Source organism: Hyperoodon ampullatus (assembly GCF_949752795.1).
Source record: "Hyperoodon ampullatus genome assembly, chromosome: 5".
Lineage (NCBI taxonomy): Eukaryota > Metazoa > Chordata > Mammalia > Artiodactyla > Ziphiidae > Hyperoodon > Hyperoodon ampullatus.
This window is the reverse complement of record NC_136918.1, coordinates 30367366-30384767: the sequence shown is the minus strand read 5'-3', so window position 1 is coordinate 30384767 and position 17402 is coordinate 30367366. Positions and strand designations below refer to the sequence as shown.

Genomic DNA, 17402 nt, shown 5'->3' with positions numbered 1-17402 from the left:
GAGAGGCCGCAACAGTGAGAGGCCCGCGTACCGCAAAAAAAAAAAAAAAAAAAACAGTAAAAGGGGGTCCTAAATAAATTACGGCACCCTGAGTGATTCAAGCATATAGGGGCCATTAAATCATATTTTCAGAACATATGGAACCACGAGGTGTGTGCCTCACGGTACAATGTTAAGATGCAAAAAAACAGGATACAAAAATATACACTGAGTATTCATTCAACAAACATTATTGATTATCTATTATGTGCCAGGCACTGTTCTTTTTTTTTTCTTTTTTTTAAAGCACCGACAATACAGCAAAGGATAAAATAGACACAATCCTGCTCTCATTAGAAGGGATTCCACCTTCTGAAGGAAGGCAAACAACAAACAAGGAAATGAATAACAACAAGCGAAATATAAAGCATGTTGATGGCAGGATACGCTACGTGGAAAATCAAGAGGGGAAAGGGATGGGGTGTCGGGGGAGGTGAAATTTTAAATAGGCAGTCAGAGAGGTTTCCCAGAGAAGGGGGTTAAGGGTTTGAACCCAGGGTACATCTGAGAAAACTTCCAGGCAGAGGGAACAGGCAGTGCAAAGGCCCTGAGGAAGCCTGGGAGATTTGAGAAACAGCAAGGCCGCAGTGGCAGAACATGCAGGACAGCGGGAGACTGAGGCAGAGGGAAGCTGGTGTCTCAGGGTCGGGGAGCCATGGCAGGGTTTGGAGCAGAGGAGTGACGTGATCTGAGGGTGGTGGGAACAAGGGGAGAGAAGCAGGGAGACCAGCTAGAATGTTTCCAGAGTTTTCCTAACTTTTTTTCTAAGTCTTTATTGAATTTGTTACAATATTGCTTTCTTTTTTTTTTTTTTTTTTTTTTTTTTTATGTTTTGGTTTTTTGGCTGCAAGGCATGTGGGATCTTAGCTCCCTGACCAGGGATGGAACCCTCACCCCCGGCATTGGAGGGTGAAGTCCTAACCCCTGGACCACCAGGGAAGTCGTTCCTAACTTTTTATGATGAACATATATCCACTTTATAATTGGAAAACAAAAGGTAATTCAATCAAAACAAGCCATGTAGGTGCCGTGACTGGAGCACAAGGCAGCAGAGAAACAAACAAGGAGGCCAGGGAAATAGCTCAGGGAATGAGTGATGAATCAGTGGGGGGCAGGGGGCGGGACATATTCCTGGAAATTATTACTAAGAAAAGCAAAAGGCGCAAATCACTCTTCTTAGTAATAAAAGGAATGTAACCACGATGCACAAAGATATGAAAAAGAGAAAAAGAATTCCCTCACCATCTCAGCACCCTAACAATCAATATTGACCATCTTGTTATACTTCCTTTGGATCTTTTTTCCTACGCATGCTCTGGTTTTCTCCTTGACCATCCTACAAGGCCCAGCACACTGAAAGTGCTCAAATACTCATTGAGCAAATACTGGATGATGAAATACTCCAAATGCTTCTAGGTTCAGATTTGTCCATGTTACATCAGCTACATCATTAGCATTTCTGGAAGTAGTTTTAAGAGGCTTGGGTGACAGAATGGAAACTGTGAGTGAGGGGAGGCACGGTCACAATGACTAAGGTGTCAAGTCTGGCCGTTTAGGACAATGGTGACATTATATTCATCAATGGCGCCAGAAGGAAGCAGTCTGCTGAGGAAGAGGCCGGGTTCGGTTTGGGGGACGTGAGGGGTGCCCAGGTCCACCCCTACAGAGACGCCCAGCTGCCCATCCCTCTCGGGGCTCAGGAGGCATCTGGAGCTTCAGCACGAAGGTGGTCGGACCAAAGCAGTGGAGGAGGAAGCTGGGGTAGTGATGCCAGCAACCCAACTGGAGCTGGACGTGCTAAGAGCTTCAGAACATGTGTCGCCTCTCCTGATGCTCAGTGCTGCCCTGCAAGCTGGTCTGTGTGTGCCCACTTCACAGATGAGGACACTGCAGGCCCGGCTGCTCCACAGCAGAGCCAGGGCTCAAACCCACGACTCGGAGGGCTTTTCCCATGAATTCTCTTCTCTTACTAGCAGATTAACATATTCACAGAAGCCCAGGGAGAAAGTTAGTCTTAAGATGTCTGTGTTAGGAAGCTCCTGGGTTGGGCTCACAGCTTCCAGGGGTCTCCCACAAGGAAGAATGTTCTCTTCCTCTTCCGAAAACATAGTTTACATGTTTCTGACTTATAGTTATAGCCTGCTGAGTTTTTCCATGTGTATGAGTCTTGGAAACCAGGACGGGCCGCGTGCTTTTCCCACAGCACCACCCCAACTCTCCATATACAGTTGGTCCTCAGCAAATGCTCGGGATGAAAACACTGACCCTCACTCGCCAGTCACCCGGGGGCCACTGGGACACCGGGGTGAGGCAGGGCCAAGCCCGCTGGACGAGCAGTCTCGAAAGACGCCGGCGGACAAGGGGCAGGGAGACCTGGGTGGATAGGCAGACGACCACGCGGACAGATGGCGACTGTCCTCTTCCGCGCGTCTTGTCATGAAACAGTCTGTAAACCAGCGGGCCCAGGACCAAATGCAACCCACCCACGTGTACTCTTTAGCTCACACCCGGTTTTAATATGTTACAATTTAAATTAGTCGTTAGCTTTCAAAACAATGAAAGATTTCACCTAAAAATCTGGATTTCTGAGCGCAGGCCCTTCTCAACAGGCCCACCCCTTGCAGTTCACCTCCCAACGCTCCCCCCCCGGTCCCCGGCCACCCACCCCCCAGCGTGTCCTGGGCAGCCCCTCCAGCGCTGATTGGGCCGAAGCCCCATCAAGCCCCCCACCCCTGGGTTGGGTTGAGCCCCGTACTCACCAGCGTTGAGGGTGGTGAACTCCAGGAAGCGGTACTCATAGGACACGTCTATCTTGGTTTCCACCTGCGGCCTCTTCAACGTCGAATAGATATTTCCAGGCCGTTTGTCATCAGGTTTCTCTAACTTGTTTAATCCGCAACCCATTTCAGCAGCTGCCAGCAAAAGGAGAAAGACGGGGGGATGATTTTCTTCTTCCTGAGATGTTGTTTTTACACACCGTAGTATAAACGACCCCATCATTTCCCTGAAGAACACATAAAGGACCTCAGCCTGGCTGAAATCTAGAGTGCAGTTCAACCCATGACCTGAACACTGGAGGCTCTATGCTCAGGCTGCTTTCTCTTGCTGATAAGATACCATTACCAGCCAGCCTGTGATTCTGAAATGACACCAAAAACATACTGTTTTACAGAACGAAAAGACAACCCTCAGAATGGGAGAAAATATTTGCAAACGAAGCAACTGACAAAGGATTAATCTCCAAAATATACAAGCAGCTCATGCAGCTCAATATCAAAAAAAACAAACAACCTAATCCAAAAATGGGCAGAAGACCTAAACAGACATTTCTCCAAAGAAGATATACAGATTGCCAACAAACACATGAAAGGATGCTCAACATCACTAATCATTAGAGAAATGCAAATCAAAACTACAATGAGGTATCACTTCACACCAGTCAGAATGGCCATCATCAAAAAATCTAGAAACAATAAATGCTGGAGAGGGTGTGGAGAAAAGGGAACACTCTTGCACTGTTGGTGGGAATGTGAATTGATACAGCCACCATGGAGAAGAGTATGGAGGTTCCTTAAGAAACTAAAAATAGAACTACCATATGACCCAGCAATCCCACTACTGGGCATATACCCTGAGAAAACCATAATTCAAAAAGAATTATGGGGCTTCCCTGGTGGTGCAGTGGTTGAGAGTCCGCCTGCCGATGCAGGGGACACGGGTTCGTGCCCCGGTCCGGGAGGATCCCACATGCCGTGGAGCGGCTGGGCCCGTGAGCCATGGCCGCTGAGCCTGCGTGTCCGGAGCCTGTGCTCCGCAACGGGAGAGGCCACAACAGTGAGAGGCCCGCGTACCGCAAAAAAAAAAACAAAAAAAAAAAAAAAGAATTATGTACCACAATGTTCACTGCAGCACTATTTACAATAACCAGGACATGGAAGCAACCTAAATGTCTGTTGACAGCTGAATGGAGAAAGAAGGTGTGGCACATAAATACAGTGGAATATTACTCAGCCATAAAAAGAAACAAAATTGAGTTATTTGTAGTGAGGTGGACGGACCTAGAGACTGTAATACAGAGAGAAGTAAGTCAGAAAGAGAAAAATAAATACCGTATGCTAACACATATATATGGAATCTAAAAAAAAAAAGGTTCTGAAGAACCTAGGGGCAGGACAGGAATAAAGACGCAGACGTAGAGAATGGACTTGAGGACACGGGGAGGAGGAAGGGTAAGCTGTGACAAAGTAAGAGAGTGTCATGGACGTATATACACTACCAAATGTAAAATAGGTAGCTAGTGGGAAGCAGCTGCATAGCACAGGGAGATCAGCTCCGTGCTCTGTGACCACCTAGAGGGGTGGGATAGGGAGGGTGGGAGGGAGATGCAAGAGGGAGGGGATATGGGGATATATGTACACGTATAGCTGATTCACTCTGTTATAAAGCAGAAACTAACACACCATTGTAAAGCAATTATATTCCAATAAGGACGTTAAAAAAAATACTGTTTTATATCATTTTTCTCCCCATCTGAGGAAAATAACACCTCAGAGTACCTCAGTTCCACTATACTCTGTATACGTAATTAAAAAATGGGATCTAAAAAGCAATACAAGTGCATCATGGTGTCAGCCCATCTGAAAAAAAAAAAACAAGAGAGATGTCGCTCCACCGTGGTTTCTAAGAGGGGATAATAAGTTGTTACAATTTGCAAAGTCCTTTCTACCCTCAACAGTAATTATTTAGACAGGATTTTACATTCAAAAAACACCTCTCAGAGTAGATGGTGGTACTTTTACAGGCCTCGTCTAAAAAGTCCCTGTTTGTTCCTTTTTAGACCAAACCACAGAAACAGAGCGGTTCTTCCAGACTCAGAGTCATTTGAGACCAAAATGAAAACTGGCTGAACGCTAAGAGCAGGGCCGCAGAAATTGGAAGCAGAATCCACGTGTATCAGAGCAAAGATCCGTGGCTGCGGTTTGGAAAGAAAACGAAGAAATGTTAATACGATGTGCATACGAGGGTGGGCTGAGCTTCCAGGGGATTAAAAACAATGAATGTTCTCTGTTTATTTAGGCAGAATGACATTCATGAAACGACTTTTTATCCACTCCATAGACTTCAGCGGGAGATATTTCCCTTTTGTGCCTGAGCCTGGCTAAGTTCCCTCCTCTCTGGGGCACCGGTGCTGCCATCAGAACATATTTCACAAATATATTAACTCGTCAAGAATATCACAAACAGAAACGTGGTGGCCACTTCCTTTTTGAGATAAGAATTTCCGTTGGCTCAATCCATTCACAAGGTACCCAGCTTCCTACGGCAACTTGGCCAGCTCCAAAAAAACAAGATGAACCGCACAAAAGCAACGAGGCCGGGGAGGGAGGGAACAGGCTGATGAAGCGACAACCAGGCTATATTTGCAGTAATTTTAAAAAGTCTGGAAGGATAGATGAGAACAGGAAGGCTTACTTATGCCTTAATAAGAGAACATTAGTGTCCAAAGGGCCAGAGCAGACATGATTTATGTGCAATCTGCATGAACTGATTACTTGTAAAATACTCTGCAGTTCTGCAGATATAATAGCTGATATGCACAGAGGCTGCATATTTAACTTCTAAAAAGCAAACCGCCTGGCATCCGCTGGGGCAAAGCAGAAGCAGACAGGGAGGCCCCTAAGTACTGGGGAACAGGTAGGCTGGTGAGATAAGTGCTATCACTGCCAGAACAGAATTGGAAATAACCCAAAGGCTTACCAGTCACTCACTTGTCTTCCTCCCTACAAAAGACTGAGCATTTGGGGACCTCCAAGAAAAAAACCCTTCCTCAAAAATCTTCCCATTCTTGCTATCCTATTAGGTAAAATCTAGCATTAGAGACTCATTCCTTTGAGAACACCCTACCTCGGCATCGCCTTTGAAACCGCAAATATCTCCCTGGGACGGGTAACAAACCAGGCTCCTGGTAGCCACTAACACTTTAGTATGATTTAATTTCTTCTCTCAAGGACAGGTTCCCGCACAGCATAAAAAAAGGAGGAGAGGATTATCAGGATGAGTAAGATAGCCTCAGACAAATTTGGGGTTGCAGGGAGGCATGCCAGGGAGTATTAGAAAAACTCCCCATTCATAACTTTGAATTTAAGGTTTTAATCAGACTATCCCAAACCTGAGGTCCAAGTTCACTCCAAAGGGCACTGTGCTTGTCTCACAGGACACAGTGAGACCCTGGGAAATCATCTATGTGATCAGACACTGTACCAGCCAGGTGCAAAACTGTAATATCAGTGAATCCTTGAGGTCTCCAATTTTAGGGCATGCAACCCTGGTTAAGCAACTGCTTCTAAAGCACAGTTCTCTCTGGGAAGGGAATCATGGTGAAGCTGTTGCCAGCCACCAAAAGCTTAGTGTGAATTTGTTCCTCTTACTCGTTCGTGTTAGGGCCCTACCTTGCTTGCTACTGACACATTTGCTTTCCTCCTAGTTCTTTCCTGCATTCTTCCACCACCCCCACCCCTGTCAAAATAGGAAAGACTTTTACATCACTCCAAAAATGTCTGCTACAGTCCCTACTATGCTCAAACAAGTCACAAAATCTAGCTTACAAAAAGAAGGAAAACTGGGCTTCCCTGGTGGCACAGTGGTTGAGGGTCCGCCTGCCGATGCAGGGGACATGGGTTCGTGTCCCGGTCCGGGAAGATCCCACATGCCGCGAAGCGGCTGGGCCTGTGAGCCATGGCCGCTGAGCCTGTGCGTCCGGAGCCTGTGCTCCGCAACAGGGGAGGCCACAGCAGTGAGAGGCCCGCGTACCGAAAAAAAAAAAAAAAAAGAAGGAAAACTAAGATATAGGGGCTTCCCTGGTGGCGCAGCGGTTGAGAGTCTGCCTGCTAGTGCAGGGGACACAAGTTCAAGGCCTGGTCTGGGAGGATCCCACATGCCGCGGAGCGACTAGGCCCGTGAGCCACAACTACTGAGCCTGCGCGCCTGGAGCCTGTGCTCCACAACAAGAGAGGCCGCGATAGTGAGAGGCCCGTGCACCACGATGAAGAGTGGCCCCCAGTTGCCACAACTAGAGAAAGCCCTTGCATAGAAACGAAGACCCAACACAGCAAAAATAAATTAATTAATTAAAAAAAAAAAACTAAGATATAATAGTGCCTTACATGATTATCTACATTTTGTAAACTTCACTGTTTCCAGTGCGAGGTTCCCAGACCCTGGTTGTATTAGAATCCCACAAGAGGCTGGGGCAGAGGCTGGATATGTGCCTTGGAGGGCAGTGAGAGGTGGAGGAGGAGGAAGGAGTGAAGGGCACAGCCTCACCGGATGCTGGCAGATGGGGCTGGCGTAGCTGCACATCCCCCGCACAGACATTCAGGGAGGGTCTCAGGGGTCAAGGTAGGGCAGAAGGTAAACGGTAAGTGTGATAGTTTTTTAATGTGGCCCCCAAATCCTTTGACACTCCTGCCATCGAGAGGTGGGGCCTATGTCACCTCCCCTGAATCTGGGCTCCGTGACTGCTTGCTATAGAAAGTGTTGGATGATGCAGTGCCAGCTTCTGGATCTGAGCCTTAAGAAACTGGGAGCATCCACTGCTTGACTCTTGGGACACCTGCTCTTGGAACCAAGCCACCATGCCATGAGGAAGCTCAAGCAGCCCCAAAGAGAGGCCCATGTATGGAGGAATCCACAGCCAGCACCAACTTGCCAGCCATCGTGCCAGGGAGCTGCCTTGGAAGACGAGCCTCTGGCCTCAGTCAAGCCACTGATACCACGTGGAGCAGAAATGAGCTGTTTCCACCAAGACCTGCCAAATTGGCAGATTCCTGAGCAAAATACACCACTGTTGCTGTTTTGGGCCTCTAAGTTTTGGCGTGATGCATCATACAACAGGTAACCTCTACATCAAGTTTGCTCCAAATGACCACAGCCAGCTGCCTCCTTGGCCAAGCCTGCAGTCAGGGGCCTGCTGCAGCCACTCACGCTGGGAGGACATCTGGGGAGTTTCCAGTTTGGGTCGATTCTAAAAAAAGTGGCTGTAAACATTCACGTAGAAGTTCTGATGTGGACATAAGCTTTCATTTCTCTAGGGCAATACCTAGGGGCGGGATCGCTGGGCTACACAGTAAGTACAGGATCTTGTTAATGAATAACACACTCAGGGTGGCCAGATGCTGACCCGCGAGAGGCACGGTGGAAGGTGAGACCCTCTGAGACTCCACGGATTTAGCTCCTCCACCCCTGTGCACCCTGGGGCATCAGCTCACTGGGAGGGAATCATGACCAGCAGTGCTATTCATGGCTATTTCTCCTTTCGTTACTGTCTGTTTTTGTAAAGGACACTTGCTAAAAATCACCTGTGTGTGATGACATTTTTCCAGTACTTTCCTATGGTCCATCCAACCCCCATAGCTCTGCCCTTCCAAATTCCCATAGTCACTTCACATTGACACCTATGGAAACCAGGTTACTTGTTTTTTGTGTGAGCTGATGGTTGGATCAGCTCTGATTATTTGACAGTCATACAGGAGGGTTTTTTCTTCTTTTTACGTTTTTATCTTCCCAAAAGACATCCCTGCACCTACGTGCATGGGTCTCTCTAGCATGAAGGCACCAAGAAAAACCATCCAAGGGGTCTTCACAGGTAGAAGAAAGATAGGAGGTCTTTCCCCACTCCTATGGTGAGACAGTGGGAAAAGAGCCAAAATATCCTTACAGTTCTTCAGCAGAAACCGGCTGAACGTTATTAGGACTGGAGACAGACTAGGGAAGAAAATAAGGGAATCACTGGGGGTTTCTGAGACCCACTACAAGAAGAGGTCATTTGCAAATGACCCGGAAGCAAAGATCCCTCAACTGGTGACACTCTGGAAAAATCAATTCTTTCTGAATCAAGCCTAGAAGGAGGTGTGTCTTTGGTATATGTGGGCCCAGTTTCATGCACGAACTGTCGGCTCCATGAGGGAGAGAATTCATGTTCCAAGTTCATGCATTCATTCATCCAATGCACATTTATTATGGCCTCTTTTGAGTCACGCCCTCAATTAGGAAATACAAAAATGAAAAGACCAGGTCCTACCCTCAAGGAGATCACAGGTGAAGGAGAAGAAAGACAATGAAGAAATACACGTGGTACAGTGAGGCTGGTTGTTCTAGAAGTCTGGGCGGGGTGCAGGGCATTCGGAGAAAACCGCTGTGATATAAAACAGAGGGCACATCCCCACAGACTTGGTTCCAGAAAAAGCTGATCAGCCATGGGGCACGATGTTCTGTGTCATTTTAAATGTTGAAATGTTTGAATTTTTATTTTAAAGTAGTTCTACTTTGGTTTTGAAATACTTCCCCAGACGCACGTAAAACACTGGAAAACCACTTCAAAAAGCATCACCTCCTTAAACAATTATTTTTCAGCTGGGGTTTAAAAAAAATCCCTCAGTTTAAAGGTTTATTTTTACTATCAACTAGCATGCACACATTTAAATAATGGGGGCAATAAATGTAGTTATATTTTCAAATACGAATTAGTTTCATTAACAGTGAGCCCTCATTTACCACACTTGCTGCTAATCTGAGGCAGACTGTAAAGCTAATTTTAACAACTGCCAACAGCTCATGACAAGCAACCAGAGATGGGGCAATTATACACAATGATGCTGGATCAGCTGGCAAACTCATTCTTTATTTCTCCACTCAAATCCTATATTTAAAGACTCGAGTGTGTTTATTACATCATTCAGGCACCCAAAGTAGGAACTGATGATCCAAATTAAGAAGTTTTTACATGATAAGAACATCTCTCTCCACCCAGAAATGTAAATGAAAACTTGAAAATCCAATCAGCTGTACGGATGGTGTCAAATCTTGATATCCTACAAACTAAGACAGAAACCCAAGGATAACTAAAACTGACCCATTGAAAGTATTCCAGATTCAATGCCAAGGAAAAGAACAATCTGTATGAAACGGGGTTATATTATGGTGCTACTTTTTTTTAAGTGTCTATGTGTGTATCTGTATATGAAAATCCACGTATTTTTTTTAACTGGCAGGTTAAATAAAGATATTCACAGAACTTTCCTCTGGGTCACGAGGTGATGGGAGACATTCTCTTTATGGTTTTCTATATTTTCAAGTTTTCTGTGCTGCATATGCATTACGTTTCCTAGTCGAAGACAACAAGATGTATCACAGACAGCCTGCAAGATATCCCTCAATAATCCTGCCGTTCACCAGTGGTCCCCTCCTCTACTGAACAGGGCTGACCTGTGTAGTCAGTAGGATATGTCCCTGGGGGAAGCCCACTGCTATATTGTAAGAACACTCTATTAACCCCGTGGAGAAGCCCCCAGGGCAGGGAACTGAGGCCTCCAACCAACAGCCACGATGAACTCAACACTCAAGTGGGAGCATCCCTCAGCTCCAGAACAGCCTTCAGCCTAGCCAGCATCTTGACCACAATCTCGTGAGAGACCCTGAGTCAGAACCACCCAGCTCAGCTGCTTCTGGATTTCTAACTCACAGAAGCCCTGTGAGATAATAAACATTCATTACTATTTTCGGTTGCCCAGTTTGGGGGTAATGTGTTACACAGCAAGAGATAAGGCAATACCAGGGGTATTTACATTATCAAAGGAAAACACTCAGTGGAGACTGATCCAGACCACCTTTCTTTCTTCTCTCCCACTAGCCTCCATCACAACCACCCTTAAACAAAACAGCCTCCCCTCAGAAGAACTTGCTACTCAAAGTATGGTCCTCAGACCAGGAGCACTGGCGCTCCTCGGATCAGCCCACCCAGGCCTGCTTAATCAGAATCCACCTTTTCACACACGATTCATCAAAGTCTGAATCACAGTAAAGCTTGAGAAAGCCTGGACCATGGCGGTGGTTCTCAATCTTGACTGCACACTGGAATCACCTGGACAGCTGTTTTGATGTCCAGATGCCCAGGCATTTGGGGTGGGGCCCAAGCATCATTTTTAAGGCACCCCCCCAAGTGATTCTAACTGACATCCAGGATTGAGAATCAACACCCTGAGAGCAAACCCTGTCTTTTCCCACTCCTGACCCTCTCCAGTCTCCTAACACCCAGGCCGCAGGGGCCCAGGGTCTCTCTTAGGCCGCTTAGCCAGGGCTGAGAACCACAGTCAAAAGAACGTGCTCTTGCTGACCCCCTTGGTTCCACCCTTCCATCCCCTGAATCTCTCTGGACCTCATACCCTCCCTTCCCAGGCTCTCTGCTGTCGTCCCTAACACACGTGCACCCCCAAATTTCTATCTCCAGCCTCCTTCTGCCTCTCTCTTCAAATTACTTTCACTACCAACCACCGCAAACATATGGATAAGGATAAAAATAAAAGAGACATCTCTGTACCCACTACGCTGATTTAACAGATACTTACATTTTATTTGCTCACATCTTTTGTTTTTGTAGAAATACAACTTTTGGGGTGCAGCCCTCATTCCTGTCCCTTTGTCCCCTGTCTTTCTGTCCCTGGTCCTTATCCTGTACACACTACATATAATACCCAGAACAATACAGGGCAAAACAATACATGACACTTTCCAGGTCATGGCACCCCCAGTGTCCCTATACGTTTGTTCACAGCACCCCCAGGCTAAAAGCAATACCCACAGCTCGATTTATTAAGTAGTCAGGTCCAAACAAATTGATAATTATGTATAAACAACTTAGCATCCTTTTGAAAGAACAGACTACACAAACTGAAAAAAAAAGTTTTTCCTGCATCCTTAAATTACCATAATTACTTACTACTGGGATGTGTGCATCCATTTGGCACTGGAAAACTTCTCAAACCTCGGAGTCACACTGGACACCACCACCCTCATCTCCTGTTCAACAATGATCTTCTTAGCAACCACCCCAAATCCAGCTTTGCAAAGATATGACATCATCAAAAGGAAGTGGTGGCCTTTGATGTTGATCCTGTGAACTACCTCGGGCTAGTAATGAGGGTGGCATCCAACATGCAAGTACCACTTGCTGCAGTGCCTTGGGGTGCCTTAGTACAGAGTTTGGGAACCTCCAATACAGGGAGGCATGTCGGCTCAAAAAAGTTCCATAACTGCATCATCTCCCCCTTAGCTGTCAGATTCCCCTCCCAGCCTGACTGCTGTCCAACTCCAGCAGACATGCCCACCGACCCATTCCAACAGCTTCACCTGGAACTTTCCCGGCACTTCCGGATGAATACGCCCCAAAGAGAACACAACACTCTGCCCCAAAAGCCTGTTCTTCCTCCTGGGTTTCTTGTGTGTATGTGTGTCCTTATGTAGATATCTACAGAGAGAGAAGTTGGGGCAGATTTGTTTTAAAGGACTTGTCTTTGGACTTGGAGGCTGGCAAGTCCAAAATCTATAGCACAGGCCAGGAGGCCAAAGGCCCAGGGAAAAGGTGATGGTGCAGAGCTGAGCCCCAGGCCCACCTGGAGGCAGATTCTTCCTCCTCAGGAGACCTCAGTCTTCTAAGTCCTCGGACTAGTTGGATGAGGCCCGCCCATATTATGGAGGGTGATTCAAATGTTAATCACATCTTTAAAAATACCCCATGGCAACACCTAGCCTGCTGTTTAACCAAACACTGGGTAGCCCCGGGGGTAGCCAATTTGATACATAAAATTAACCATCACGCCCTCCTTCACTGAGCACTTAGTAGGTGCAAGGCACTGTTTGTTCCAAGTGCTGGGGATACCGAAGTGAAACAGAGACAAATACCAAAACAAAACAAAACATGAACAACCCCACCCTCGTGGACCTTACTTTCAGGAGCAGACACATAAAAATAATAAATGAAGTTCAAGTTTAAAAGTATGTCACATAAAGACAAGTAAGGCAGAGAGGAGTATTAGCAAGTACAGGGGAGGGCACAATTTTAAAAAAAACAGCGTGATCAGGGAAGGCCTCCCCTAGAAGGTGACAAACAGGGCGAGCGCTGGGATGAGGGAGCAGGTGGCCACAAGTGCAAGCAGGCCGGGATGTCCTGGACCCGCCCGGGGAAGTGGGGTAGCCTGGGCAGCCGTGGTCAGGACGCTGGCTTTGTCCCCAGTAAGATGGGAGCCCTCGGAGGGAGACACGATCACTCTGACCCTGGAACAGGGAGACCAGGTGGTGATGAGGTGTGAGCAGAGGTCAAATTCTGGATACGTTTTAAAGGAAGGAAGTGAGATTTCTTAGTGGTTTGGAGACAGGGCATGAGAAAAAGAGGGCATCCAAGACCCCTCTCAGGTTTGTAGCCTCAGCACCTATAAAGCTGCAGCGGCCACCTCCCAAGACAGGGACGCCGTGAAAGGAGCAGCTGGGCCAGAGGAGACCGGAGTTTGTCCTGGATGCGTTAACTCCAACCAAGGGGAGGTGGGGTGGGCAGCCGGATGGACCAGTCCACAGCTCAAGGGAGAGAGCTCTGGAGCTTTGGGTACCGTCCCATCTTCCCATGGGACAGCAAACTCCTCGCAGGCAGTTTACATCTTCATCCTCAACAACAACTACCCCAATGCCCTGCCCCAAGAGATGCACAGGAACACCTACTCCGTCAACAGACTTCCGGAGAAGGAAAGGTGCCTATTATCTGGAAAAGGATGGGAAGGGCCTTTGGAATATTTGCCTGTTGCTCGCAAGTTCGCCTTTTTAAAAGCACAGCACAGGGGCTGGTGAGGCTCTGGAGCCAGAGTGCCTCGTTAAAGTTCCAGGGCCCCTACTTTTTAGCCGAGTGACGTCAAGGGAGCCACTTAACCTCAGGGTTCTCAACTATAAAATCGGGATGACCGCAGAATCCACTTGCAGGGTGAGGACTAAATAAGTTAATTTAACAGGGCTTAGAAGAGCTCAGACACCTAGAAATGGCTGTCTAAATGTTAACCATTATAAGTACTACTACTAGTACTACTTGTTATCCATGATAAAGGTTAGCATGTTAACCTGCTATAATTACACCACACTGAAAGGGTGCTTATAAAGTGTCCCAAGACACTGGAAAAATCCCCGAAGACCTCTCTAAATTAAAGAAGTGTTCAAATGAACAGTCTGATTTCTTGTACTCCGCATTTCCAAAATCTTGTAATACACGATAGGGTCACGTTCCATTAACCAGAGTCTGTAATTAACCTAATCTCTTCTCATCCAACTTTAATGGATAAGATCTATTACAAAAATTTCTCCAAATCTGAGTAATTTGGGAGTTATTCCATAAAACTTGAAGGTTCCTCAGAAGTATTTCCTCGGGGTGAAATACTGATCAGGGACTTCCAACACACAAACACACACACACACACACACACACACGAATGGAAGCTGATAATCCTTTGCAAAGAATAAATGCCGCCCATCCAGGGGGTCTGTCTATGGAACAACACAATGGGACAGTTTAGTTTCAAAAGCCAAAGAACGTAGTCAGTGAAGTGCAGCTGGCTTCCTAGTTGAAAAAGTGTGGAAACATCCAATACAGCTTCATAAAGTAGCACGAGAGTTGGTGAGCATCAAACAAGCTGAGCAAACATAGCTGATGTTGACTTCCCAGCTCTGGGGGAGCTGGGTTCCCCACTGACCCCCGTGGGCTGGCGCCCCTCTCCTTTGAACCGAGCCTGAGTAGTGGACACCCCCTAAAGAGGACGTCCCTCCGTCACCATCCTGCACCATCAGACACAACGCTGCGGCCCCTCCACTGCTCCCTGCACCACAGGGGCAGGCCCAACCCAGGAAAACCCCCTAACGAAGCCCCCAGGTACCCCAAAGGATGTCTGCTCCACCTCAGTCTTGGCAGGTAGCCATCACACATTGAATGTGACCTGATTTTCTAGCTCTTTGGTTCTGGCCCCGCTGAGAGCGCTTTTTCTTCCTGAATTCAGCCCAGGTAGGGAGTAAGTCGCACAAATGCATATTTAAAAGCTGAACTGAATTCTTTGGAGAGCAAGGAAATTAACAGGGCCTCAAGCAGTGGCCATCGCTTGCCCGCTGTACCGATCTTTTCAGAGAAAGCATCCTGGTAAAATACACAACGATAATAACGAGAGCCCCTTTGGGGGCCCAGGAGAAAAGGGAAACTCAAATTTATGTCAAAAACTGAATGTGAATGGAAGGAAGGATCACACACACACACAAACCTTTTTATAAACATAAAAGAAATGTCTGGCTAAATTTATCTCTTTGTCAGTGAAAAACAGCCTAAGCTTTAGCCAAGAGTGTGGCCAATTCTTAAACTGAAGGACAAAAGAGAAATGCTTAGTATAGAGTAGCCCCATCAAACAGAACTTTCAACAAGGATGAAAATACATCTGCTCTGTCCAATTCACTCGCCAATAACCACATGTGGCTCTAGGGCTCTTGAAAGGTGGCCGGTGAGACTGGAACTGCATTTTAAATTGTATTTCCTTTTAATTCATTGACATTTAAATGTAAATAGCCACATGTAGCCAGTGGCTACTGTAGTGGGCAGCTCAGCGACAGACACTCAAACCAAACAGCTGGCAACGTCTTTCTTTCCCTACGATAAAATTACAATCATCACAACCAACAATATCTTAAATTGTCACCAAAATTAGTACCTCTACCCAGGCTCCAGGTGCCCCAAATCTCAGAAAGCCTGAAACAAAAAGAAAAAGGCAAAAGACTTAAGAAAGTGATTCCAGTGTGTCATTTGTTCCAACTTCCATCCCCCATCCAGCTTACATTTCTCTTCTACGACAGCTTCGTGTATTTGGAAATCTGTGCTTGCAGATGGAATCTGCATTTGCGAAACCAGAAGGTCACAGCCTCTTCCCTTAATGTCCAGGAAACATGAAAATGTGAACTTGGGGCAAGTTCCCTAACCTCTCTAAGCTTCAGTTTCCTCAAGGCCAAAGTGCAGATAATAATAGTATTTGCCTCTCACGAGGATTAGATTCAGCGCACGCATGTAAAGAGCCTAACCGTGCCTGGCAAAGAATGGGCGCCTGGCAAGGGGTAGCTATAATGATAATTTTGTTAACAGCAATAGTAAAATCTGTAATAAAATAAAAACGGTGCTACTAGAATGGAAGTTTACAGTTGGCAAAGTCTTCCTAACACTTTGAACCTGTTTCACAGGCTACAGTAAAGTGGCCTCTAGTAAAATACGTCTTGGGGTCCTGACATCTTGGCCATCCCTGCCAACCTCCAGACAGGCAGTCACCCAGATGGGTACCATGAGAATTATTCTGTGCCTCTACCCTGTGGCAGGCAATGCACTAGGCTGGCGGGTGAAGGGAACAGTCTCCAAACATAGTCCAATGTCTTAAGACTCTGTACCACTTGTCAGCTAACCTCAATGAGACACCTCGGCGAGATGTCAAAGCTTCATCCTGGGTCTCACATAAGCAGGAGGCTCCATTCCTACTTCCTGGATCAGCCAAGACCAGGTTTGGCTATAGGCCCACAGACGGGGACGAAGGTGCAAGGGGACCTGAGAGGGAACGGCCCATTTTCTCAGCCAGGACAATAAGAGGGGTGTTGACAGGCCATGTTTCTCACTGACAGGTCACATCACTTTAACAGGAAACCTGTTCTCGCAGCCTTCAAAAAGCCAAATCTGACCTGCCTCACAAAGCAAACACAACCGCTTTCAACAGCCAGCTGCCTCAGCCGGTGAAATCCAACGGGAATCTCCACCAGATTCACAGCAACCAGACCAATGCGCCAGAAATCCCCCAGGAGTTTCGAAGCAGAAGTTTAGTGGAATTCTTTGGGGTTTGGGGTTTATTTTTCTTTATATAGAAAGCAGTCGATCTTCTTTCACAACCAAGGGGACGTTCCCCTGTGGAATTCCCTTCTCTGAAGATCTCTAAAAATAAAATATTTGTCTGACTGTCTGCAATAATTTAAGAGTAAACCCATTTACTGGCAGAGTCAGGGATTTCTCTCAGCTCCTTCATCTATGAAAACATGGTCCAGACTGTCTCAGATGTTCCAAGTTCTGGCTCCCTCGGGCCCCAGAAGAACACTGGTCTACCACGCTCTTGACTTTGGGCTAGGAAAATGAGTTGCTGTACCTGGAATCTCACATTTGTATTCTTTGCTGGTGGGAGTGTAAAATGGTATAACCATGTTGGGAGAAGGTCTGGCAGTCTCTTATAAGGTTCACATACATCTCTTTTATGACCCAGCAATTCCACTCCATTTACCCACAAGACATGACAACATATGTCCCTAGGAAGACTTGTATACAAATATTCACAGCAGCTTCATTCACAATACCCCCCAAACCTGGAAATAACTCATGTGTCCATCAACAGGGGAATACATAAACAAACTGCATTATAAATAGATACTGGACTATAACTCAGCAATAAAAAAGACTGAATTACTGGTACATAAAACATGGGTGAACCTCAAAA

General features: G+C 46.6%; 1 protein-coding gene across 1 annotated transcript in view; it reads right to left on the bottom strand.

Annotated features, from left to right (window-relative positions):
* RFTN1 (raftlin, lipid raft linker 1) overlaps positions 1-2943 on the bottom strand; it is a gene marked incomplete at both ends in the record, with an annotated part of 182526 nt that extends 179583 nt beyond the window's left edge. The window contains one exon of the mRNA XM_079705075.1: positions 2799-2943. Within this exon, the coding sequence (XP_079561201.1) occupies positions 2799-2943 (145 nt within the window). The remainder of the gene's footprint in view (positions 1-2798) is intronic.
* Positions 2944-17402: the final 14459 nt, after the last annotated feature.